This window comes from Copadichromis virginalis, linkage group LG4 (assembly GCF_057382275.1).
Source record: "Copadichromis virginalis isolate Kocher_CV1m ecotype Utaka linkage group LG4, C_Virginalis_male_GT1.1, whole genome shotgun sequence".
NCBI classification, from domain to species: domain Eukaryota; kingdom Metazoa; phylum Chordata; class Actinopteri; order Cichliformes; family Cichlidae; genus Copadichromis; species Copadichromis virginalis.
Window position 1 is genome coordinate 21766294 of NC_140621.1, and position 24496 is coordinate 21790789.

Genomic DNA, 24496 nt, shown 5'->3' on the forward strand with positions numbered 1-24496 from the left:
GACATCAGTTCAGTCCCCTGTGCAGTCATTTACTTCTCCACCGTTAGCAGCTCAGGTCCCCGTGTGTCCAGCAGCTCAGGTCCCCGTGTGTCCAGCAGCTCAGGTCCCCGTGTGTCCAGCAGCTCAGGTCCCCGTGTGTCCAGCAGCTCAGCTCGCACCTGAACCTTTGGCCCAGTTCCCCGTAGCAGTGCAGTTTTCTAGCCAGCTTAACATTGAGCCCGGGGTCCCAATCCTCTCTGGCTCTACATCGGCTCCTGCTGGAAGCTCGGATGAGCTCATCCAGGACTCCGCGGCTCCCACGCCGCCATCTACCTCGTCCGCTGGGGGTTCCAGTGAGCCCGGCCAGCACCTCCCTGTCTCCGCTGGAGGGTCCGAGGGGCCCGTTCAGCCTCCCGTCTCCGCTGGAGGGTCCGAGGGGCCCGTTCAGCCTCCTGTCTCCGCTGGAGGGTCCGAGGGGCCCGTTCAGCCTCACGCCGCATCAGCTGGAGGGCCCGAGGAGCCTGTCCAGCCGCCATCTGTGACCGCCTCGTCATCGCCTGGCCCGGCTACATCCGCCTGTGCTGCAGCTCCGCCTGGCCCGGCTACATCCGCCTGTGCTGCAGCTCCGCCTGGCCCGGCCTCAGCCTCTGCAGCTCCGCCTGGCCCGGCCTCAGCCTCTGCAGCTCCGCCTGGCCCGGCCTCCGAGTCTTCGTCCTCGCCTGGTCCGGCCTCCGAGTCTTCGTCCTCGCCTGGTCCGGCCTCCGAGTCTTCGTCCTCGCCTGGTCCGGCCTCCGAGTCTTCGTCTGCCGCAGCCTCCTCAGAGCCTTCGTCTGCCGCAGCCTCCTCAGAGCCTTCGTCTGCCGCAGCCTCCTCAGAGCCTTCGTCTGCCGCAGCAGCCTCAGCCTGTGCTTCGCCTGGTCCCGCCTTGACTGGTCCCGTCTCGACTGGTCCTGTGCCCACCGGGCCTCGGCCAGTACGCCTGACACTGGAGGGCCGCCGCCGCCTTCCGCACGGCCGGCCCCCGGACCGCCTTCGCCTGAGTGGCCGCCGTCGCCTTCCGCACGGTCGGCCCCCGGACCAGCGCTGTCATCGTCGCCGCCGCCTCCCGCGCGGTCGGCCTCCTGAACTGCTCCGTCGTCTCCTTCACCGCCGCCGTTGCCTTGCGCACGGCCGGCCTCCTGAACTGTTTCCACGTCTCCGCCGTTGCCTTGCGCACGGCCGGCCTCCTGAACTGTTTCCACGTCTCCGCCGTTGCCTTGCGCATGGTCGGCCCCCTGAACTGCTCTGTGTTTGAGTTATTTTCTTGGGCTCCGGTGTTTGCTGTGCTCTTCTTTTGTTTTCTGTTCCGAGCCCTCCGTCCTGGGCCCCCGCCGCCCGCCCTGGGTTGTTTTCTGTTTGGTTTTGTTTTTCTGTGTTTGGGCTGTCTGGAGCCAGCCCTTGAGGGGGGGGTACTGTCACGGTCCTGGGTCTCCTGACCCAGCGTTTTTAGTTCTTTGTGATTTTCGTATTATTGTACTTGTGTGTGATTTATTCTATGGCTTCTAGTTTTGATCCCTTGCCCTTCATGTCTCCCTGTGTGCCCCTCTGTGTATCTGTGAGCCCTCGTCTCTCCTTATGTTTTATTCCATGCTTCCCCTGCCCATTATGTCTAAGTTCTCCCCGTGTTCTCTCTTCCCCCTGTGTGCCCTCTATGTATTTATGAGCCCTCGTCCCCTTTCGTGTTTATTCCGTGTCTCCCCTGCCCGTTACGTTGGTGTTCTACTCGTGCTCTCTCTCCTCTGTACTTCCTGTTTCACCTCTCCCGTCAGTGTTCAGTTCACCCCGCCCTGTCTCGTTATGATTATCAGTGTCACCTGTGTTCCCCGTGTGTTCCCACTCCCCTCGTTAACCCTCTGTGTATTTCTGTCTGCGTCTCCCTCTGTTCAGCGTGACGTCGTCCCTCATGCTGTGTGTGGATCTCCCTGTGTCTCTCTGCGTATGTTAGTTTACTTTTCCCAGTTTAGTTTTGTATTTCCTATGTTCTGCCATTCCAGCATTAAAGCTGTGATTTTGAGTTCATCCCCGTGTCTGTGAGTTTTGCGTTTGGGTCCTCCTCCTGCCTGCCACACAGCCGAGCCTTGACACTTGTACTCTGGGGCCTCTGGATATCTGGGGCCTGGATCTCCTCCATGCCTGCTTCATACCCTGGTGGACGGGGCTATGGCTCCCCACACTCCCTAGCAGATCGTTACATGGAGAAACCTTTGGAATAGAAGCATGCTGATCCACACAGGTGTGCACACTGGTGTACACACGGGTGTTCACAGACGCGGACTACACCTTTCTTGGCTGCTGCCTCAAAGCACATTGTGCGCTGTCTATCTTGCGTGCTGCACAATATCGTTTATTATTTAGTATCTACTGTTATCTACTGCTAGCTAGTTTATTGTGATGGTGCTGTTTTTTTTTTTATTATGTTGCTCTTTGTTGTTTGCTTTCTCTTCTGTTTTTTTTCTCCATACAGGTGACCCAGGTGTTTTGTTTGTTTTTCTTTTTTCTTTTTTTCTTTTTTTTTCTTTCTTCCCCCCTTCTCACCGTCTCTTCTCCCCTTTGGTTTTCTTTCTCTCCCTCTCTTTCTTTCATTCTTTCTCCCTGTCCTATCCCCCAGTCATGTCTGTCCCTGTCACGGTCCTGGGTCTCCTGACCCAGCGTTTTTAGTTCTTTGTGATTTTCGTATTATTGTACTTGTGTGATTTATTCTATGGCTTCTAGTTTTGATCCCTTGCCCTTCATGTCTCCCTGTGTGCCCCTCTATGTATTTATGAGCCCTCGTCCCCTTTCGTGTTTATTCCGTGTCTCCCCTGCCTGTTATGTTGGTGTTCTACTCGTGCTCTCTCTCCTCCTGTCTGAACCTCTGTGCTCCCTGTTTCACCTCTCCCGTCAGTGTTCAGTTCACCCCGCCCTGTCTCGTTATGGCTATCAGTGTCACCTGTGTTCCCCGTGTGTTCCCACTCCCCTTGTTAACCCTCTGTGTATTTCTGTCTGCGTCTCCCTCTGTTCAGCGTGACGTCGTCCCTCATGTTGTGTGGATCTCCCTGTGTCTCTGCGTATGTTAGTTTTTCCCCAGTCTAGTTTTGTATCGCCTATCATCTTCTGTTACGCAATAAAGCTGCCTTTTGAGTTTATTCCCTCGTGCCTGTGAGTCCTGCATTTTGGGTCCTACTCCTGCCTGCCGCACAGCGTTCCATGACAGTACGACGTCACCAGTAATGGATCCAGCGGACTCACCGTGGAAGCGCAGCTCCCGTTTTGACGGGACTCGGCTAGTGCTTGGAGGGCCTCCGTGCTGCCGCTCCTCACTAGCTGCTTACCCTTCGGTCCACTCACCTGCTTCCTCTCCGCGGACGCCCAGGTCTCGCAGAAAACGCTCCAGCCGGTCCCGGGAGGATTACTACGAGCCTGCAAGCAATCAGCTCACGCCTGCACAAGCCTTTTACAAGATGTTAGGGATTATTATCGTGCCACCTGACTCACCCAGCATTTCCACATCACAGCAGGAGCAGCCACAGCAGAGTCCTCCCTCGTCACATTCCGCCAGCGCCGCTCCCTCTCCAACAGGGAGGCAGCGAACACGCAGCCAGCACTCACAGCTCCAGCAGGAGCCTGGGATTCAGCTCAAACAACCGCCTAGGGTGAGTGACAGAGTCTCCCTTCATTCGCCTTTTTTGTCAAGGGATAGACAGACTGTTTCCCCCAAAGCTGCGAACGCCAGCTACATGAACACTACAGCTCATGTTTCTCCGGTTCGGGAAAATAAAAGTTTTCGTTTTCCCATTGGTTCAGAAGACTGTGCGCCTGATGTTTTTTCAGATCCAGGAGTTAAGACTGTTCCGTCTGGATCTGTTTATTCTGGAGCTATGTTTATTCAGTCAGCTGCCCATCCGCTTTCAGCTCAGTCTCCAGTGTCCCCTGCTCGGCAGCCACCTGTAGCTCAGTCTCCAGTGTCCCCTGCTCGGCAGCCACCTGTAGCTCAGTCTCCAGTGTCACCTGCTCGGAAGCCGCCTGTAGCCCAGTCACCAACTCCACCACCACCACTTTCGCCTCAAGCTCAGTTAGCCGCCCGGCCTCAAGCTCAGTTAGCCGCCCGGCCTCAAGCTCAGTTAGCCGCCCGGCCTCAAGCTCAGTTAGCCGCCCGGCCTCAAGCTCAGTTAGCCGCCCGGCCTCAAGCTCAGTCGCCACCTCCACCACATTCAGCCTCGCTTCCCATAGCACAGTCACATCCACAGCCTGACTTACTACAAACCTTATTTCAATCCTTAGCCCAGTCAATAGCTCAGTTGGTAGAAGAATCATCAGCCTTATCGACAGCTCAGTTAGCTCCCTCGCAGCCACCCTCAGTGCAGTCTCCAGTGTCCCCAGTGCAGTCTCCAGTGTCCCCAGTGCAGTCCCCAGTGCAGTCTCCTTTAGCACAGTCACCCACTCAACCACCAGCACCACAACCATCACTACCTCTAGTTCATTCCCCTGTGAAGTCATTAACTCCACCACCTACTCCACTCTCACCACCACCGTTACTACAGACATCAGTTCAGTCCCCTGTGCAGTCATTTACTTCTCCACCGTTAGCAGCTCAGGTCCCCGTGTGTCCAGCAGCTCAGGTCCCCGTGTGTCCAGCAGCTCAGCTCGCACCTGAACCTTTGGCCCAGTTCCCCGTAGCAGTGCGGTTTTCTAGCCAGCTTAACATTGAGCCCGGGGTCCCAATCCTCTCTGGCTCTACTTCAGCTCCTGCTGGAAGCTCGGATGAGCTCATCCAGGACTCCGCGGCTCCCACGCCGCCATCTACCTCGTCCGCTGGGGGTTCCAGTGAGCCCGGCCAGCACCTCCCTGTCTCCGCTGGAGGGTCCGAGAGGCCCGTTCAGCCTCCTGTCTCCGCTGGAGGGTCCGAGAGGCCCGTTCAGCCTCCTGTCTCCGCTGGAGGGTCCGAGGGGCCCGTTCAGCCTCCTGTCTCCGCTGGAGGGTCCGAGGGGCCCGTTCAGCCTCCTGTCTCCGCTGGAGGGTCCGAGAGGCCCGTTCAGCCTCCTGTCTCCGCTGGAGGGTCCGAGGGGCCCGTTCAGCCTCCTGTCTCCGCTGGAGGGTCCGAGGGGCCCGTTCAGCCTCCTGTCTCCGCTGGAGGGTCCGAGGGGCCCGTTCAGCCTCCTGTCTCCGCTGGAGGGTCCGAGGGGCCCGTTCAGCCTCCTGTCTCCGCTGGAGGGTCCGAGGGGCCCGTTCAGCCTCCTGTCTCCGCTGGAGGGTCCGAGGGGCCCGTTCAGCCTCACGCCGCATCAGCTGGAGGGCCCGAGGAGCCTGTCCAGCCGCCATCTGCGACCGCCTCGTCATCACCTGGCCCGGCTACATCCGCCTGTGCTTCTGCTACGCCTGGCCCGGCCTCAGCCTCTGCAACCTCGCCTGGCCCGGCCTCAGCCTCTGCAACCTCGCCTGGCCCGGCCTCAGCCTCTGCAACCTCGCCTGGCCCGGCCTCAGCCTCTGCAACCTCGCCTGGCCCGGCCTCCGAGTCTTCGTCTGCTGCAGCCTCTTCAGAGCCTTCGTCTGCTGCAGCCTCTTCAGAGCCTTCGTCTGCCGCAGCCTCCTCTTCAGAGCCTTCGTCTGCCGCAGCCTCCTCTTCAGAGCCTTCGTCTGCCGCAGCCTCCTCTTCAGAGCCTTCGTCTGCCGCAGCCTCCTCTTCAGAGCCTTCGTCTGCCGCAGCCTCCTCTTCAGAGCCTTCGTCTGCCGCAGCCTCCTCTTCAGAGCCTTCGTCTGCCGCAGCCTCCTCTTCAGCTGCCTTGTCTGGTCCAGCCTCCTCATCAGCTGCCTCGTCTGGTCCAGCATCCTCATCAGCTGCCTCGTCTGGTCCAGCATCCTCATCAGCTGCCTCGTCTGGTCCAGCATCCTCATCAGCTGCCTCGTCTGGTCCAGCATCCTCATCAGCTGCCTCGTCTGATCCAGCATCCTCATCAGCTGCCTCGTCTGGCCCTGCGCCCACCGGGCCATGGCCGGCACGCCTGGGACTGGAGGGCCGCCGCTGCCTTCCGCGCGGTCGGCCTCCTGAACTGCTCCGTCGTCTCCTTCGCCGCCGCCGCTGCCTTCCGCGCGGTCGGCCTCCTGAACTGCTCCGTCGTCTCCTTCGCCGCCGCCGTTGCCTTGCGCACGGCCGGCCTCCTGAACTGTTTCCGCGTCGCCGCCGTTGCCTTGCGCACGGCCGGCCTCCTGAACTGTTTCCGCGTCGCCGCCGTTGCCTTGCGCACGGTCGGCCTCCTGAACTGTTTCCGCGTCTCCGCCGTTGCCTTCCGCACGGTCGGCCCCCTGAACTGCTCTGTGTTTTGGGTTGTTTTCTTGGGCTCCGGTGTTTTCTGTGCTCTTTGTTTTCTGTTCCGAGCCCTCCGTCCTGGGCCCCCGCCGCCCGCCCTGGGTTGTTTTCTGTTTGGTTTTGTTTTTCTGTGTTTGGGCTGTCTGGAGCCAGCCCTTGAGGGGGGGGTACTGTCACGGTCCTGGGTCTCCTGACCCAGCGTTTTTAGTTCTTTGTGATTTTCGTATTATTGTACTTGTGTGATTTATTCTATGGCTTCTAGTTTTGATCCCTTGCCCTTCATGTCTCCCTGTGTGCCCCTCTATGTATTTATGAGCCCTCGTCCCCTTTCGTGTTTATTCCGTGTCTCCCCTGCCTGTTATGTTGGTGTTCTACTCGTGCTCTCTCTCCTCCTGTCTGAACCTCTGTGCTCCCTGTTTCACCTCTCCCGTCAGTGTTCAGTTCACCCCGCCCTGTCTCGTTATGGCTATCAGTGTCACCTGTGTTCCCCGTGTGTTCCCACTCCCCTCGTTAACCCTCTGTGTATTTCTGTCTGCGTCTCCCTCTGTTCAGCGTGACGTCGTCCCTCATGTTGTGTGGATCTCCCTGTGTCTCTGCGTATGTTAGTTTTTCCCCAGTCTAGTTTTGTATCGCCTATCATCTTCTGTTACGCAATAAAGCTGCCTTTTGAGTTTATTCCCTCGTGCCTGTGAGTCCTGCATTTTGGGTCCTACTCCTGCCTGCCGCACAGCGTTCCATGACAGTCCCGTTTGTAGCAACTGAAAATAAAATAAATTCATAATTATAATAAAGGTCAATCAAATGGACCAATATGGCAAGGCCATGATGATCCACTTGGTAAAATAAATCCGCTTGGCATCTTTCTTGGCCTTAAGACAACAATTCTGATGGCTAAAGATCCAAACGGGACACAAAAAAAAGAAAAAAAAAAGAAAAAAAAGAATTTGTTCTCTGTGCATGTTCACGGGTGATGGGCAACGTAGGTATAAGTATGCAGTAAAGGTGATGCTGATATAAGAATGAGCAGAATGTCAAAGATATGCCCATAAAAGTTTGTATTTTAAATGTCCTTTCTTCTTCTTTCAGTCTTCTGACACATCAAATTTGATGGAAAATCACCATTAACCGTAAGTGACATTTTTCAGATGAAAAGTAACAAATGTGAAAGGATTTAATTAATTAATTTCACTCTAGGTCCAGCTCTTGGGATCAATTTCTCGATTTCTTGGGATCAATTTCTCGATTTGATCCTCAAGATGATACATACTTTCCTCATCAGTTCAGTAGGAATAAAGATTATTCATAAAATTAGTTCAGAAATACTTTTTTAAAGGAGTTCTGCATTGGTGTATGAATTAAATGCATGTTAATTCTCTTTGTTTTAAGCAAGGTGTTAACAGTTTACTCTTGCTTACACATTTTGTGTATTAAGTATAAAATCCACAAGTGATATTTTACTCTCTAAACATGGACAACATTTAGGCTGACCATGTTATAGTACGGAACAACATTTTAAGCTCTATTAGTAGCTCTTATGTTTCATAGTTAGCGTTACATAAGTATATATATATGTACCCACAATAAATGAAACATGTTAAACAAAACAAATGTAACAATTCACCTTCAAATGTCTCTGTTTTTTCACTTAGTTTCCATTCAGTCAGTTTTCTTTGCACAAAATCACCCATGACCAAAAATCGAAACTGAAAGATAAATTGTAATTTCCATTAAACCATTCCTCCTTTATATACTAGACCTTTCAACTCCCTAAACTGATCAGTAGAGCAGTTACATATATGGAAAGATTCATCAGAACAAAAAAATTTTGTGTGTGCTCATCTGCTTTTAAAGTTAATGCGAAAATGGTCAGTTATGGAGGATGAAGTTAGCAGGCAAAAGGAGAAGTCCAACAATAAGCAGGATTACAAAGAATAATAAGATTCAGATTAAACAGAAAATAAAAAGACAGACGTGAATGAGTCTGATGACGAGTTGATGAGAGGGACTGGATGTTTGTTAAATGTAGAAACTGTCTCGGTTCATTGTTGTCTGTATGTCAATTAGTTAAAGGGGTTAAGTAGAAAAAGAAAGGAAAACAAAAAACGTTTTAAAATAAATAATAATATATTAAATAATAATAATAAATAAGAAAAAGTAAAATCACTTACAACAACTTCTGCTAGTATATGTATTTTGCACTATGTAAGAGTGGTCCCCTCACATCACTGACACAGGTCACATGGTGACGTATTCTGGGTTTTTTTTCTACAGTCTCATTTATTTAGTGTCTTAGTATAATATTTACATTTTGAACACAACAATCAAACTCCAAACACTCCAGTTCATTTCTGAAGTACTGTGTTTTTACTCAGGTAATTCTATTAATAATTTTTTTTTTTTTTTTAGCAACTTGAGTTTAGATGTGTGGAGTTAGATATGTTACAGAAAGTGTTGAAAGTAATGCACATACCAGAGAGTGATGCAAAGTGCACCCTGAGAAGTTTTTTTTTTTTAAGTATAATAAACAGGTTTCTCATTTGCATAGGGAAAAAGCTGTAGATATCCTGGAGTAGGTACAAGTAATTTGCACGCTAGTTTGACTAGCCACACCCAATTCTTCTCAAAACAAATGACCTCTTGTACAACCATCACAGCCACCATTTATCTTGCATGCAAATGAATTATTATGTGTGCAAATGATTTGTACTTGTCCTATTCTGGGATATCAACAGCGGCTCTTTGTTCATGCAAATAAGAAACGTGTTTATCCCAAAAATACTAATAATTTCTTTCACTTTGCTGATATGTGTATTTCTTTTAACAACATGTTAAAACGACCAAGGTTGTAAAAAAAAAAAAAAGTGTTTTCATCTTAAACCTAAAATAAATACAAATACTTTTATTGAGGTTTCAAGGTTTTCATGGACCATGTGAAGGTCATTTTTGGAAAGTTATTCTTGTTGCAGAATGTGAATGCTACCTGACAAAAATAAATGTTGGAGAAATGGAGGCTGAATAATGGACAGCAGAATACTAACATCATAAAATCAAAGGAAAGCTCACCACTCGGATGATTTCCAAGTTTCCATCATTTCTGATGGAGGCTTTAACATGTGAAGATGGGTGCCTATTTGTGAAATCTACATATTAGTCTTTCATGGAGTTCTCTGCATTACACCAAAGACACATACATCAACTAAAAGTGAGTGCAAATATTCTGGTACAAATCCAAACACAATGTCAAACAAAGGAAGTCTGGAAAGCAAGGACACTCCTTTTATTCCATCCTTCACGACCTAAAACTTCTCCACCTGCATAAGATTTTTTTAATTTTATTTTTATTTAACTGTTATTTAACCAAGATCCCATTGAGATTAAAAACCTCTTTTTCAAGGGAGACCTTGCCAAGTAGGCATGGGTATCGTTTAGGTTTTATCCGATACCGGTGCCAAATCGGTACTTTTGAAACTGTGCCGGTGCTCAAACGGTGCTCAAACCGGTGCTTAAAGAATGGAGAACACAAAATTGGTCCAAAAACATATTTGCATGGGCAAACAGCTTCTTTGATTCCCTGAAATATAAAGTACAAATGATTTGGGAACATGTCCTCCATCTCCTTTTCCCAACCACATTAAAGCCAATGTCCTGTTCCACCCACTGCACACAAAGCAAACAACCCCATGCAAACAAAACACACCATATTTACTCAGAAGAAAAATTAAGCTTGAACCATTTGCTGAACACAGGCCATCTGAAAAGCAAGAAAACTAAAAGCAAAATAAACAATCTGACCACTAATGAGCTTTAATAATTGATAAATCGCCAAGAGACCTTATATAAATCCTCGCTGTGAAGGAGATATTATTACAAATAATTAGCAAATAATACCAGGTGTTCAAGTTACCACACCTGACAGCATATGATAGGTTTCGTTTTGCCTGAATCGCAGAGGCGTGTATTACAGTCTGGCTGGGATGCATACACTGTGGTTTTGCTTGAATTTGTTCTCTGTGCATGTTCACGGGTGATGGGCAACGTAGGTATAAGTATGCAGTAAAGGTGATGCTGATATAAGAATGAGCAGAATGTCAAAGATATGCCCATAAAAGTTTGTATTTTAAATGTCCTTTCTTCTTCTTTCAGTCTTCTGACACATCAAATTTGATGTAAAATAAACATGTTAATATATATTCTGTGTGTGCATGTGTGTCTCCACATGTATGTTTTCATACATGCCTGAGTGTTTTTGTATTTGTGCATGTGACCGAGCTTTTTGTATCTCCGTGGGTGATATAAGTTTAGGGCTGTTTGATTGTTTCACCACCTGTGCCCGACATGTCTGCAGATTGGTACCTCCCACCCTGACACTCAAATCAAACACGGCTCAAGTTTCCTGAGCTGTCTTTTGTGTGGAGCGTGTTAAGCGATTTTTAAAGTGGCCCTTTCTGGTTTCTCCTCCAGGGCTGAGGGGGCACACTCCCTCTGGCTCGCTCTATCTCTAACTTTCTCTCAGTTTTGTTTTCCCTTTGTCAATTGCAGCTTCTCTCAATGTATCTACCCATCTTTTCTGTGTGTGTGAGGAATGAACACAGTGAAGAGAAAAAGAAGAATTTATTTTAGAAAGTTTTCTAATAAAAAAAAAGTTTCCTTGAATCTTCAGTGGCTACAATAAGATGCATTTGGATTTTAGCAGTTAGTTCTCTGCATTCCACAGATGGTTCAAATGCTCATATCTCACTTCTCATTAAGTATTTAGCTGGCATCCTATTTGCATAGCTGAGAACAGAGGGGAGAAACGTGTAGATGTGTACGAGGTGGCTAACGAAGTGGCCTAGAGATTGCATGGATGGATTCTTGCCAAGCAACGCCCCACCTGCTTGCACCCGCCACTTACTCCCAGTCGTGACTGCCCCCAACCCCCTAGCTCATTGAGTGTGCCCACTCTAAAAGCTCACAAATTCTGCTCCCTTTGACAATGGTTAGGTCAGCCTAGATAAAGCACGTCTATTAGAGGCAATCGAGCTGGCGGGACAGAGTGACAGAGACACACAGGAGGGCAAAACAGGAGGGGAAGGAGTAGGAAGGCTTTGACAAATACCAAAGGTGGCCATAACTCTGCTTGTCTTCCTGGGAAATTTTTGCATGCTTTTTTTTCCTTAGAGCTTGATAAGTGTTTCTGAATTAAATGGGTTTTAATTAGCAGTCATTAAGAAGTTCATTAGCAAATTGCCTGGCTGTTTGGCTGTTTCGATGGGGATGATGGCGCTGCTCTCTGGGGCTCGCTCTGTCTTTTTACCGTGGCAGTAGTGCGTTTGGGTTTAAAGGAGAGGAAGCAGACATTTAAAGAGAGAGTGTGGATTTAAAAAGGAGAGAAAGCACAAGAGAGGGAAAAATCTGATCTGGACACTTTGCACTTGTTTCTAATTTTTTCTGACCTTTCTTACCTCCTCTCATTCTGCACCTTTTTCTCTCTCACTTCTGCATCCTCCCCATTTTGCCCACATCTCTCTCTCACTGTCAGTGGTTACTTTGTGGTTATGTGGTGATGGAAGCTGATAGCTGGCAGTTGAAGGCTGTTCTGTAGGGCTTAAGAAGAATCCATCTGTGACTGCGCGGTTGCAGTTTAGTCAGATGGTGCAGACTGGCCTGCTGAGGTGGCGTTACAGAACGATACTCGAGATGAAAGCACAGGACATGGACAACAAAAGCCATGATAGTAGCACAGTTATAGAAGCAGATAGTATTTGGTGGCTAGGCTGTTGTACTTACACTGCTTGAGAAATTGTGTGGAAATGTAGCATGGTTAAGCAAGACAAGTGACTGTGTGTGTGTGTGTGTGTGTGTGTGTGTGTGTGTGTGTGTGTGTGTGTGTGTGTGTGTGTGTGTGTGTGTGTGAGGGTGTTTTATGGAGAGGCACATGGAGACAAAAAAAAGCTTCATATTTGTTTCTTTACTTTATGGTTGTGGTTCACTCATGTCATAACTGCTGCTATGTTTCTTTAATTCATTACTGTAAAATTGTATACAAAAGTACACACAATATTTAGTCTTATTTACTTATTATTAGTCCTATTTTTAGAGTTTTTTCAGTTTAAAATAATGATATAAAGAATATATAAATAAATACACCAATTGTGCTCACCTTGATAAAAGCTTTGGTCACATTCTCACACAGATAACCAGACCTATCAGCATGCACCAATATCTTTTAGGAGAATGATTAGAGTTTGGAAATGAGGAAATGCGCTGGCTTCACTCACATGAAGACATGTACAAATTAACCTTCCTTTAATCTCTCTTTCTCACTGCTGAACATACAGTGGGGCAAAAAAGTATTTAGTCAGCCACCGATTGTGCAAGTTCCCCCACTTAAAATGATGACAGAGGTCAGTAATTTGCACCAGAGGTACACTTCAACTGTGAGAGACAGAATGTGAAAAAAAAATCCATGAATTCACATGGTAGGATTTGTAAAGAATTTATTCGTAAATTAGGGTGGAAAATAAGTATTTGGTCACCTCAAACAAGGAAGATCTCTGGCTCTCACAGACCTGTAACGTCTTCTGTAAGAAGCTTTTCTGTCCCCCACTCGTTACCTGTATGAATGGCACCTGTTTGAACTCATCATCTGTATAAAAGACACCTGTCCACAGCCTCAAACAGTCAGACTCCAAACTCCGCCATGGCCAAGACCAAAGAGCTTTCGAAGGACACCAGGAAAAGTATTGTAGACCTGCACCAGACTGGGAAGAGTGAATCTACAATAGGCAAGCAGCTTGGTGTGAAAAAACCAACTGTGGGAGCAATCATCAGAAAATGGAAGACATACAAGACCACTGATAATCTCCCTCGATCTGGGGCTCCACGCAAGATCTCATCCCGTGGGGTCAAAATGATCATGAGAACGGTGAGCAAAGATCCCAGAACCACACGGGGGGACCTGGTGAATGACCTGCAGAGAGCTGGGACCAAAGTAACAAAGGTCACCATCAGTAACACACTACAACGGCAGGGAATCAAATCCCGCAGTGCCAGACGTGTTCCGCTGCTGAAGCCAGTGCATGTCCAGGCCCGTCTGAAGTTTGCCAGAGAGCACATGGATGATACAGCAGAGGATTGGGAGAATGTCATGTGGTCAGATGAAACCAAAGTAGAACTTTTTGGTATAAACTCAACTCGTCGTGTTTGGAGGAAGAAGAATACTGAGTTGCATCCCAAGAACACCATACCTACTGTGAAGCATGGGGGTGGAAACATCATGCTATGGGGCTGTTTTTCTGCCAAGGGGACAGGACGACTGATCCGTGTTAAGGACAGAATGAATGGGGCCATGTATCGTGAGATTTTGAGCCAAAACCTCCTTCCATCAGTGAGAACTTTGAAGATGAAACGAGGCTGGGTCTTCCAACATGACAATGATCCAAAACACACCGCCCGGGCAACAAAGGAGTGGCTCCGTAAGAAGCATTTGAAAGTCCTGGAGTGGCCTAGCCAGTCTCCAGACCTCAACCCCATAGAAAATCTGTGGCGGGAGTTGAAAGTCCGTGTTGCTCGGCGACAGCCCCAATACATCACTGCTCTCGAGAAGATCTGCATGGAGGAATGGGCCAAAATACCAGCTACTGTGTGTGCAAACCTGGTAAAGACCTATAGTAAACGTTTGACCTCTGTTATTGCCAACAAAGGTTATGTTACAAAGTATTGAGTTGTATTTTTGTTATTGACCAAATACTTATTTTCCACCCTGATTTACGAATAAATTCTTTACAAATCCTACCATGTGGATTCATGGATTTTTTTTTTCACATTCTGTCTCTCACAGTTGAAGTGTACCTCTGGTGCAAATTACTGACCTCTGTCATCATTTTAAGTGGGGGAACTTGCACAATCGGTGGCTGACTAAATACTTTTTTGCCCCACTGTACATTCATTACTCCTTTCCTAGAGTCTTGAAGCCAAGCCAAAGACAACATGTTTGTGCCTCAGGACAGCTTAACCGTCAGGAGCAAGTCTGTACCGGTACAGATTGTAAAACATCTATTATAACACACCCATTGCCTGAAGTCATTCTTTCTCAGTACATTGTCCACCGAGGTTTCAATATTTTTTATTATAATTAATTATAATTATAACATAATTTGTCACATATTAATAAAAGTAGCAGTCTTCAGACACAACCTGCTTTCGACGTATAAATAAAGATCTTTGTTTACACACTGGCATGCTGTTACATTAATTGTAAGGGGCAAGTTTGTACTTGTCCAGTAATTATTGTACCAGTATAGTACCAATAAACATTGTAGTCATTCTTTCTTAGCTCAGTGTCCGCAAAACTTTAAACATTTTTTGTTTTTTATAGATAATTAATTACAGTTCTAACATTATTTTAGTCACATATTCATAAATGCAGCAGTCTTCAGACGCACCCTGCCTTTAATGTGTTTAAAGTCATGCCCTAACTGGAGTTTTTACTCTTTTAATGCAAACCTTTCACCACTAAGACTTTAGTCAATGCTGCTAACCACACGATGGTCCTTGAATTAGCTTTGAAAATTCACATGAATGAACTGTTGCTCACCGAGTAGAGCCGTATTGTGAGAGGGTCACCATGGCTATTAGCCAGGCCAGCTTCTGGGAGAAGGGTTCTTGCCCGTGTTTTTTTGTTTACAGTGTAATGATGTGAGGGGAGCCGCGGTGGAGCAATGGACTCCAGGATGAGATGGGGATAGGAGGGTTCTCCTCTTCTGCCTGGGACGAGGCTGGTCTGGACCCTGCTCTGAAGGAGGAATTTCGGTCCTGCTTGTGAACACCTAACAAACATTTATCCTTTGTTGTGGGACAGTTACATTGTGGGACAGGGTGGGAGTTTAGCGAGCATAGAACATTGTGTTTTATATGTTTTTTTGAAATTGGGATTATTTATTTCTGGGGATTTTAGTACCTTGACAACATTTTATTGCTTGTTTTTAGAATTGTTTTTCATTCTTCCTCCCTGGTTTGGAAATAAGCTGTTTCTGATGAGACTTACATCATCTATGTGCCCTGGGTTTCTGACTCGCGCACTCTCCCCTTGTATCTAAAGAACCAGCCTCTATAGTAAGACATTCGCACCAGCGTGTCTACATATTCACGAACAAAAACATCACAGTGCTGTTGATTTGACTGTTGCCACTCGCCAAAATAATTTGTGTCAACAGCTGATTGTCAATGAAGGAAAAAATAAGTAGCTGTAGTTAAATGTAAGTCAAAAGAAGCTAAATTGAAAACACTTAAAAACAGTTGTGTACCTAATTACTCTGGCTTTGTTATCTGTCATGTTTTAGTGATGCATATATTTAATATCAACTGCTTATAGCTGTAAGTTCAGTTTTATACAGACAGTCAGACAATTTAGTTGTGGTGAAAATACAATATTTAAGTGTGTATGATTTATTCATTGCATTTTTTTTTCTTCAAGGGCTTTAACTACCAGATGCATGCTTAATCATCAAGGTAAGTAAATCCCAAATGTACTGTTTGGGAAAACCTGCAGTCAGTTGAGATTGAAGAAGTCACTTGGATGAGTGACAAAACATTTGTCTCACTGAAAACACTACGCGCAGATGAACACAATCAGCCTTTTGGGCTATAGTTACCAATTTGTACATTGTTTCCTTCTTTATCTATGCTGAGTTTTCAGTTCTCTGAGTCATATCAAAGTGTTTTAGTATTTGGTTTTAATGACTTATGAAAAGGAAAAAAGATACAATCTCTGACATATTCTGATTATTTTTTCATAAACTATAAACTACATTCACTCCTACAGGAGAAAGCTAAGTGCCCCAAAGAGAGAGTGGCCCTTTCTGCTGCCACACATCGGTCTCTGGACAGGAAGAAGAAGTAAGACAAGAAATGGAAACACATGTTTTGCATTAATGCTGCTGAGATCCAGTGATCAGTGGTGTATTTGGACTTCTTTAGGGTTGGTGAATCTCCAGCACAGACTAAAAAGATGCAGCAGAAGCCAAAATGCCCCACTACCAACAGGTGTGAAACACAGCTGTGGGATGTTATTACTTTTTGGTTCATTTTGTGTTTCCCTTTATGCAATTTCCAGATTATATTCTCCAGAGGTTATTTACATACATTCAGCATTCCTTTCCTAGAGTGTTGAAGCCAAGCCAAGGACAAACGGTTTGTGCCCCCAGGACAGTTTAACCGTCAGGAGCAAGTCTGTACTGGTACAACGGACTGTACAACTTTATAACACAACACTTTCCTGAAGTCATTTTCTAGATAATCCTTCTTTCTAAGCTCATTGCCCACCAAGGTTTAAACTGTTTTCTCTATAATGAATTATAATTCTAACATCATTTGTCACATATTCACATAAAATGTCACATAAAAGTAGCAATTTTCAGGCACAACCTTGTTTCAACGTATAGACAAAGATCTCTGTTTACACTCTGGCATGCTGTTACTTTAATGTAGCTTCACACAACCACAGATGCACAGCAGGCATTCAGTGTGGACTTTGTTTCAGAAATGACTGAAGAATAAGAAATTATTGGGACCAAGAAACAATATAAGACATTTATATAAAAAGTATTTCTGTAATATTGTGTGAATTGATGCGTTCACTGCAGCACCACGCTGATTTCATATTTGTGCACTTGTAGCATTCAGTGTTGAGTTTTTTCTCCCACACTGCCATGTGTGTCTTTTAAACGATGTTTGATTTCATTTAAAATGTCAGATTGTTTTTTCTTTTTAGTTTTAGGTCAACTTACGGCATAAGTCTATATACGAGCTTCTTTTCTGTTGTTTGCTTCACCGATGGTTCATGACCCGGTAAACATGTTTAACATGGTATTAAACAAGGGTCCTACTTAGATATTTAATTCTGGCCTATGATAAGGTAATAAAGCCACGTATGAACAGTGGTCATGTTTATTTTTCAAAAATCTCTAAAAATCATTTACTGTATTTACACATCCTTTTTTTTTTTTTTTTAGGAACGAACGAATTTGAGTAATTTGAATTGACTCTGAATAGCAGCACAAATCCAGAGTGAAGAAGGAGGCCAAACAGATTTTTCAGGCATATTTAAGTAATAAGACTTTAATTATAATCATTTTTATGTAGCAGGATACAAACATTCTTGAGCAAATCAATCTGTATTATATTCAATAGACTTGCACACATTGCAGCATTAAACAGAATAAGTCTCATCAGCCATTACACAATAATATGAGGTAATATGAAGCTTTATGCTCTGTTATCTCAGTAATAGCAATCTGTATCAGGATGCAGTAAACCACATTGATCCACTCACCCCGGATTTTTAGCGTTAATTCACGAAATGTTTATGTGTCACAATAATTTGCATTTCATATTGAATAGAGGTAAACTGACATGTATGATAAATACGTAGTGAATACAAAGTTGGGAAAGGCAAGCTTTTGGCTGTTTACAAATCACTCCATAATTTCCTCCATATACAGATAATACACATACAGTACTGAGTGATATAATCCTACATTACACTGACTACATTATGTCCACACTGTCACACCAAAAGAAAACGTAAGCCACAGATCTCGCACACATATGAACAAAATGACTCCAAACTCCTTTGAAAAAATTTCATCATCGTTCATTTTTCCAAGATTTTCACTGTAGTAAAAACAGCCATGTGCCATGATATACAAGACAGAGAAAGCACCTTAGCTGTGCTGGAACTTTAATATCTTTCATATGAGTTTGGTAAAGGCACCAGCCAACCATCCACATACATGCATTTACACCTAACATCCCTCAAAAAGAAGGCTTTGGGCTGAGTTGTCCTTTCCACTTTCACAAAGATATTCCTTGATGCACTGTCAGGAATCATCCTGCTGTCCTCTGCATCACGTTTGATATAAAACAGCTGGACCACAATGACTGAAATAGCCGAGCACACACAGTTGGATGTGCAAACACAGTTCTCTTTAAACCTGACGATGAACTGTATTTCTCCATAGCAGCCATTCTTGAGTTTTATGACACAGTCTGTTCTGTCTGCCTCTTCACCCTTTACAGAGTAAACAGTATTTCTGTTGATGAAGCTGTCAAAGGCTTCCACTGATCTGAATGAAACAGGTCGATTTAAGAGCTCTTCTATTGCTAGTTTTATGGATCCTGTGATATCCAGATGCCGTGAATTTCCAAGCAGATTGTAACAATCAGTGGTTTCATTTACTGGTGAAATTTTGGCTAACGGAGAATTTCTGTTAGAAACAAGGGAGCGAAGGTGACTCGGCAGGCGCTGCCAACGGAGAAACTTGTCTTGAATTTTTTGAGGATTGTAGTTTATGTTGCTAAGCAGTGCCCTTAAATTTGCACTGTTCCTCTCAAAACTGAATGCTGATGTTGCCCAGAGAGGCCCCCAGTTACGCACACAGTCAGCTAAGTGGATCAACTGATGGCAGTTGAATGAAACGTTTTCTTCACCATAGAGTTCTTCCATGTTTCTAACAAAGAGTACCAAGTTCTCATGGGCCAGCTGAAGGTCATTTTGGGAGACGGATTCTTGTAGCAGAATGTGAATGCTGATCGACAAACAAAAAAAATGTTGGAGAAATGAAGGCTGAAGGATGCCTGGTAGGACACTAACAGCATAAAATAAAAGGAAAGCTCGCCAGTCAGATGCTTTCCAAGTGTCCCGACCCTTCAGTGACTGTAGAGATCTGCTCATTTCTGATGGAGGCTTTAACATTCGGAGATAAGAGTCCATCTGTGAAATCTGTTGACCTACATACCAGTCTTTCATGGAGTTCTCTGAGTTCAGCCACAATCCAATAAGTTGCTTAGTCACACCAACTAAAACTGAGTGCATATATTCTGGTACAAATCCAAACACAATGTCAAACAAAGGAAGTCTGGAAAGTAAGGACATTCCTTTTACTCCACACTCTGAGGTGTTTTCATGGGAGCTTTCAGCCTCTCTTGCATTTTCAACAAACATATTCTTTGATCTTGATTCTTGTTTAGTTTCATCATATCGATATGACCTCACAGATCCAGAGCCCTTTGGTACCACTGTGCCAGGGTGTAAACACCAGTCACAACCATATTCTCCATTGAATTGTTTGCAATTCCGGAGAAGTGGCCTCGCCACAGCGTCAGAGGAGCAAACCAAGCAGAAGACTTTTGATCAATCAATCAATCAATCAATCAATCAATCAATCAATCAATCAATCAATCAATCAATCAATCAATCAATCAATCTTTATTTATAAAGCACTTTTCATACAAAAAAAATGTAGCACAAAGTGCTTTACATAGTTAAAAGCAGCCCACCCCACCCTCCAACTCACTCCCCACACTCTCATTAACATAAATGATGTGAATACACACATATCTCCCCCCCCCCACCCCCCACACACACACATACACACACGCGCACACTTAAAGAGTAAAAATTGGGCTGGGCTCGCATGAGCCAAGTGAGGAAACACTATAACAGGGAGCCGTCTGCACCGGGAGCCGGTCACAGACCGCAGCCTCCAGGCTGGGCACACAGCAGGAGGGAGGCCAAGGAGCCCCCCAGCCAGGCTGAGAGGACCCCCAGAGACCCAGCAGCCACGGTCGATCGCAGCCCCGGTGCAGAGAGCGCCCTCTGAGGAAACACTGGAGATATGACACAATAGGATATATACAGGGTAAAATGATAAAATAAATAAGAACAGGATACAATATAAATATAAATAGAGTAAGAAGATTAAAAAATGAATAAGAATAAAATCAATAAATATTAGGTAAAGTCTAAATTAATAATAGAATAACAGGATAGAATAAATAAGCATAAAATAAATAAACGTTAAGTAAAAGCTAAATTAAAAAGGTGGGTCTTGAGCACTCTTCATTGATGAATGAAGAGTGCCTCTGCTGTCTCTCCAATGAAATGGATTTTGGGCTAAATCACAACATTCATCCACAAATGGTTTCAGAAATGTGTTCATATGAGGTTTTCCTTGGCCAAACCAAAATCCAGCAACTATCATATTTTCCTGTCTTTGTGTGTAAGGAAGTTCATTAATAACAAACTGAAGGGGCCAAATTGAGTATCTGGTGGTGCTAAAAATTGGTACTTCATCAAAATTCCATGTCAGTGTGAGATCATCTGCAGCTAGTTTACCCTCTCTGAGGAGATTCTGGTACATCATCCCATCCATCACATCTTTGATGTTATCATGCTCATCTTTAACTGTTTTAGGTAACAACTCAGTGCTGTAGTTCTCAAGGATACCTTTCAGAAGGTCTTTCAGGGATGAGTACAGAAAGAAGTTTCCATTTTGAATGCTGCTTGCTTTGTTGAACACTGAGGCACAGTGAGAACAACAAGAATCAGGATTGTTTCCCATGAAGTTTTTACACTCTTGACAGTAAAACATTGTAAATGTGGTTGGACTTTGTCCTTGTGTCACTGTTGCCCAGGAGCGAATTGGTTCATTACTCTGAAAAGACAAACAAACATGTGTTTTATATACACAAATAATATCGGCATAACAAAATGACTTGAGGAGAAACATCAATATTCCTTCTTACCGTGTCACTGCCTCTGTCAACTGCTGAAGCAGACTCCAACTGAAATGGAAACATGTTGTGACCCTGCATCTAAAACAAGGACAAAACATCAGCCAGGCCTACCTATACTCTTAATATTTCATATTCACTTGATGAAGGTGCATTTCAGATATGTATATTAAACAAATTTGAAGCAGTTTGCATTTGTTAGCTTCATTATTTATTGCTCCTCTTAATGCAGCATTATGGAGACAAAATGTTTGTCTGCAGATAAAATCATTGTTAATCACTGGATCTTCAACCAGTTTAAAAATATTTTTTCTGACTTCCTTTCTTACCGTGTCTTTGCCATCTGTAATGGAGGAGGTCACTGTAAGAGGGATGGACTTGACCTCCTGACTATGACTGATGTAGATGATAAGGTGCTGACTCTAAGAATCCACAATCTCAACAGGGTTGTCCGATAAGAACAGATGGCATATCCACAAAATCCACTGCCACTCAGGTATCTGTCGTTCACTCATTTATTTAGCAAGAATCCGAAGCACACATCCATAATGTGAGTGAGGGGATTTAACAGACTGTAAAATGCTATATGCCGTGTGGTGAGTGATGGTGTGGTTTCTGTTGGAAAGAACATAAAAGTCTTCCATAATTATGTGAACAGAGTGAATTAAATGTGTAATACAACAATACAAACAATACTGGATAGTGGAACATTCAACCAAAATAAGGGAGTGTCAACAAATGCTAATTTTACTATTTACATAAATCCTAACTAGGCACTTTACATTAGAGCTAACATGAGAAATTAGTGACGGTCCCTTAATGACCGCACGGCAGAGGCTGCTTCGCAGTAAACGGCAGTAACAATCGGTAAACAAAGTGTGCGCCAAGGATTAAACAAGGGAGGATAATGGCCGCAGCAAAGAACAAACACGATAAACACAGAAACTTACAGTCTCATGGACGCACACCGCTAACAGCATTAGAGGAATGAAAATCCACACGGTGAGTAAAACTCTACTGACTCTTCCCACCTGCAGCTCCGACCGAACTCTCTGCGTCGACGTGTGCGTAATGATGAGGTAGAATTGTGTCTTCTGATTGGTGAAGAGAATGGGTTGCCTCACCGCTCATTGGCTAAACGGCAGCCGTATGCTGATATCTTACTCCGCAGATGCGGCTCCGTTCGTGAGTTCTGCGAAATGGCTGGCCTTTTGTACAGCCGCCCCCAACTTTGCGGAGCAAAGGTGCACTTCACTTAGGAAGGTCAGGCAGTAGACTCCGGTGGAAGAGCTGGAAGTCTGATAAGTCGTGCCACTGATCGTGTATATGTCTTGTCTCCAACCTGTATCTGAACGGTTCGAACCCTGCCATCTGCTCCAGGGATTACTTGGCTGACCTTACCAACTGGCCATAGGGCACGAGGGAGCTGCTGGTCCACAATGAGAACGATAGTGCCAACAGTCAACTCATCTCTTTCCTGCTGCCATTTGTGCCGCATCTGGAGTGAAGGTAGATAATTCCGGATGTAGTGGATCCAGAATTGATCCGCCAAGGCTTGACATTGTCTCCACCTACGACGGCTCAGGAGTTCTGCTTCTGGGTAGACGACCTGTGGCATCAGGCCGCCCCATCAACAACATGTTGGGAGTGATCGGATCAACGTCTGCTACGTCTGAGGAGACATAACCTAGCGGCTTAGAGTTGATGATGCTCTCTACCTCGCTGAGTATCGTCCTAAAGACTTCCTCGGTGACATGCTGCGAGCCGAGAATGGTATGCAGCGCAGACTTGATGGAACGAATCTCCCGTTCCCAGGAACCACCGAAATGTGGAGCCTGTGGAGGGTTGAAACGAAAATAAATCTGCTGGCTGGCCAACTGTGACTTCAGAGCTGGGCCGAGTGCGTTGAAAGCCTCCTGGAGTTCAGAGCTACCACCTCTGAAGTTGGTACCTTGATCCGACAGCAGTTCGAAGGGCTTCCCACGTCTCTAGATGAAACGACGCAGTCCCATCAGGAATGAGTCAGTGTCCATGCTGGCAAGCAGATCAAGGTAGACCGCGTGGGTCGTTAGGCATTTTTCAATTCAATTCAATTCAATTTTATTTATATAGCGCCAAATCACAACAAAAGTCGCCTCAAGGCGCTTCATAGATACAGAGAAAAACCCAACAATCATATGACCCCCTATGAGCAAGCACTTTGGCGACAGTGGGAAGGAAAAACTCCCTTTTAACAGGAAGAAACCTCCGGCAGAACCAGGCTCAGGGAGGGGCGGCCATCTGCTGCGACCGGTTGGGGTGAGAGAAGGAAGACAGGATAAAGACATGCTGTGGAAGAGAGACAGAGGTTAATAACAGATATGATTCAATGCAGAGAGGTCTATTAATACATAGTGAGTGAGAAAGGTGACTGGAAAGGAAAAACTCAATGCATCATGGGAATCCCCCGGCAGCCTACATCTATTGCAGCATAACAAAGGGAGGATTCAGGGTCACCTGGTCCAGCCCTAACTATATGCTTTAGAAAAAAGGAAAGTTTTAAGCCTAATCTTAAAAGTAGAGATAGTGTCTGTCTCCCGAATCCAAACTGGAAGCTGGTTCCACAGAAGAGGGGCCTGAAAACTGAAGGCTCTCCCTCCCATTCTACTTTTAAATACTCTAGGAACAACAAGTAGGCCTGCAGAGCGAGAGCGGAGCGCTCTAATAGGGTGATATGGTACTACAAGGTCATTAAGATAAGATGGGGCCTGATTATTTAAGACCTTGTATGTGAGGAGCAGGATTTTGAATTCAATTCTGGATTTAACAGGAAGCCAATGAAGGGAAGCCAAAACAGGAGAAATATGCTCTCTCTTTCTAGTCCCTGTCAGGACTCTTGCTGCAGCATTTTGGATTAGCTGAAGGCTTTTCAGTGAGTTTTTTGGACATCCTGATAATAATGAATTACAGTAGTCCAGCCTGGAAGTAATAAATGCATGAACTAGTTTTTCAGCGTCACTCTGAGACAGGATATTTCTAATTTTAGAGATGTTGCGCAAATGGAAGAAAGCAGTCTTACATATTTGTTTAATATGTGCGTTGAAGGACATGTCCTGGTCAAAAATGACTCCAAGGTTCCTCACCGCGTTACTGGAGGCCAAGGTAATGCCATCCAGAGTAAGAATCTGATTAGATATCATATTTCTAAGATTTTCAGGGCCGAGTACAATAACCTCAGTTTTATCTGAATTAAGAAGCAGAAAGTTAGCGGCCATCCAGGTCTTTATGTCTTTAAGACATTCCTGCAGTTTAACTAATTGGTGTGTGTTATCTGGCTTCATGGACAGATAGAGCTGGGTGTCATCTGCATAGCAGTGAAAATGTATGCTATGTCTTCTAATGATACTGCCTAAGGGAAGCATGTATAATGTAAACAGAATTGGTCCTAGCACTGAACCCTGTGGAACTCCATAATTAACCTCAGTGTGTGAAGAGGACTCTCCATTTACATGCACGAATTGGAGTCTATTAGATAGATATGATACAAACCACTGCAGCGCAGTACTTGTAATACCTACAGCATGTTCTAATCGCTCTAATAGGATATTATGATCAACAGTATCGAACGCTGCACTGAGGTCTAGCAGGACAAGCACAGAG

General features: G+C 45.3%; 1 protein-coding gene across 1 annotated transcript in view; it reads right to left on the reverse strand.

Moving 5' to 3' along the window:
• Positions 1 to 17364: 17364 nt before the first annotated feature.
• LOC146711373 (uncharacterized) overlaps positions 17365 to 24496 on the reverse strand; it is a 72420-nt gene continuing 65288 nt past the window's right edge. Inside the window, exons 9-11 of the mRNA XM_085454216.1 lie at positions 20870 to 20938; positions 20181 to 20778; positions 17365 to 19468 (exon numbers count right to left, since the gene is read on the reverse strand). Of these exons, the coding sequence (XP_085310342.1) occupies positions 18024 to 19468; positions 20181 to 20778; positions 20870 to 20938 (2112 nt within the window). The 3' untranslated portion in view covers positions 17365 to 18023. The remainder of the gene's footprint in view (positions 19469 to 20180; positions 20779 to 20869; positions 20939 to 24496) is intronic.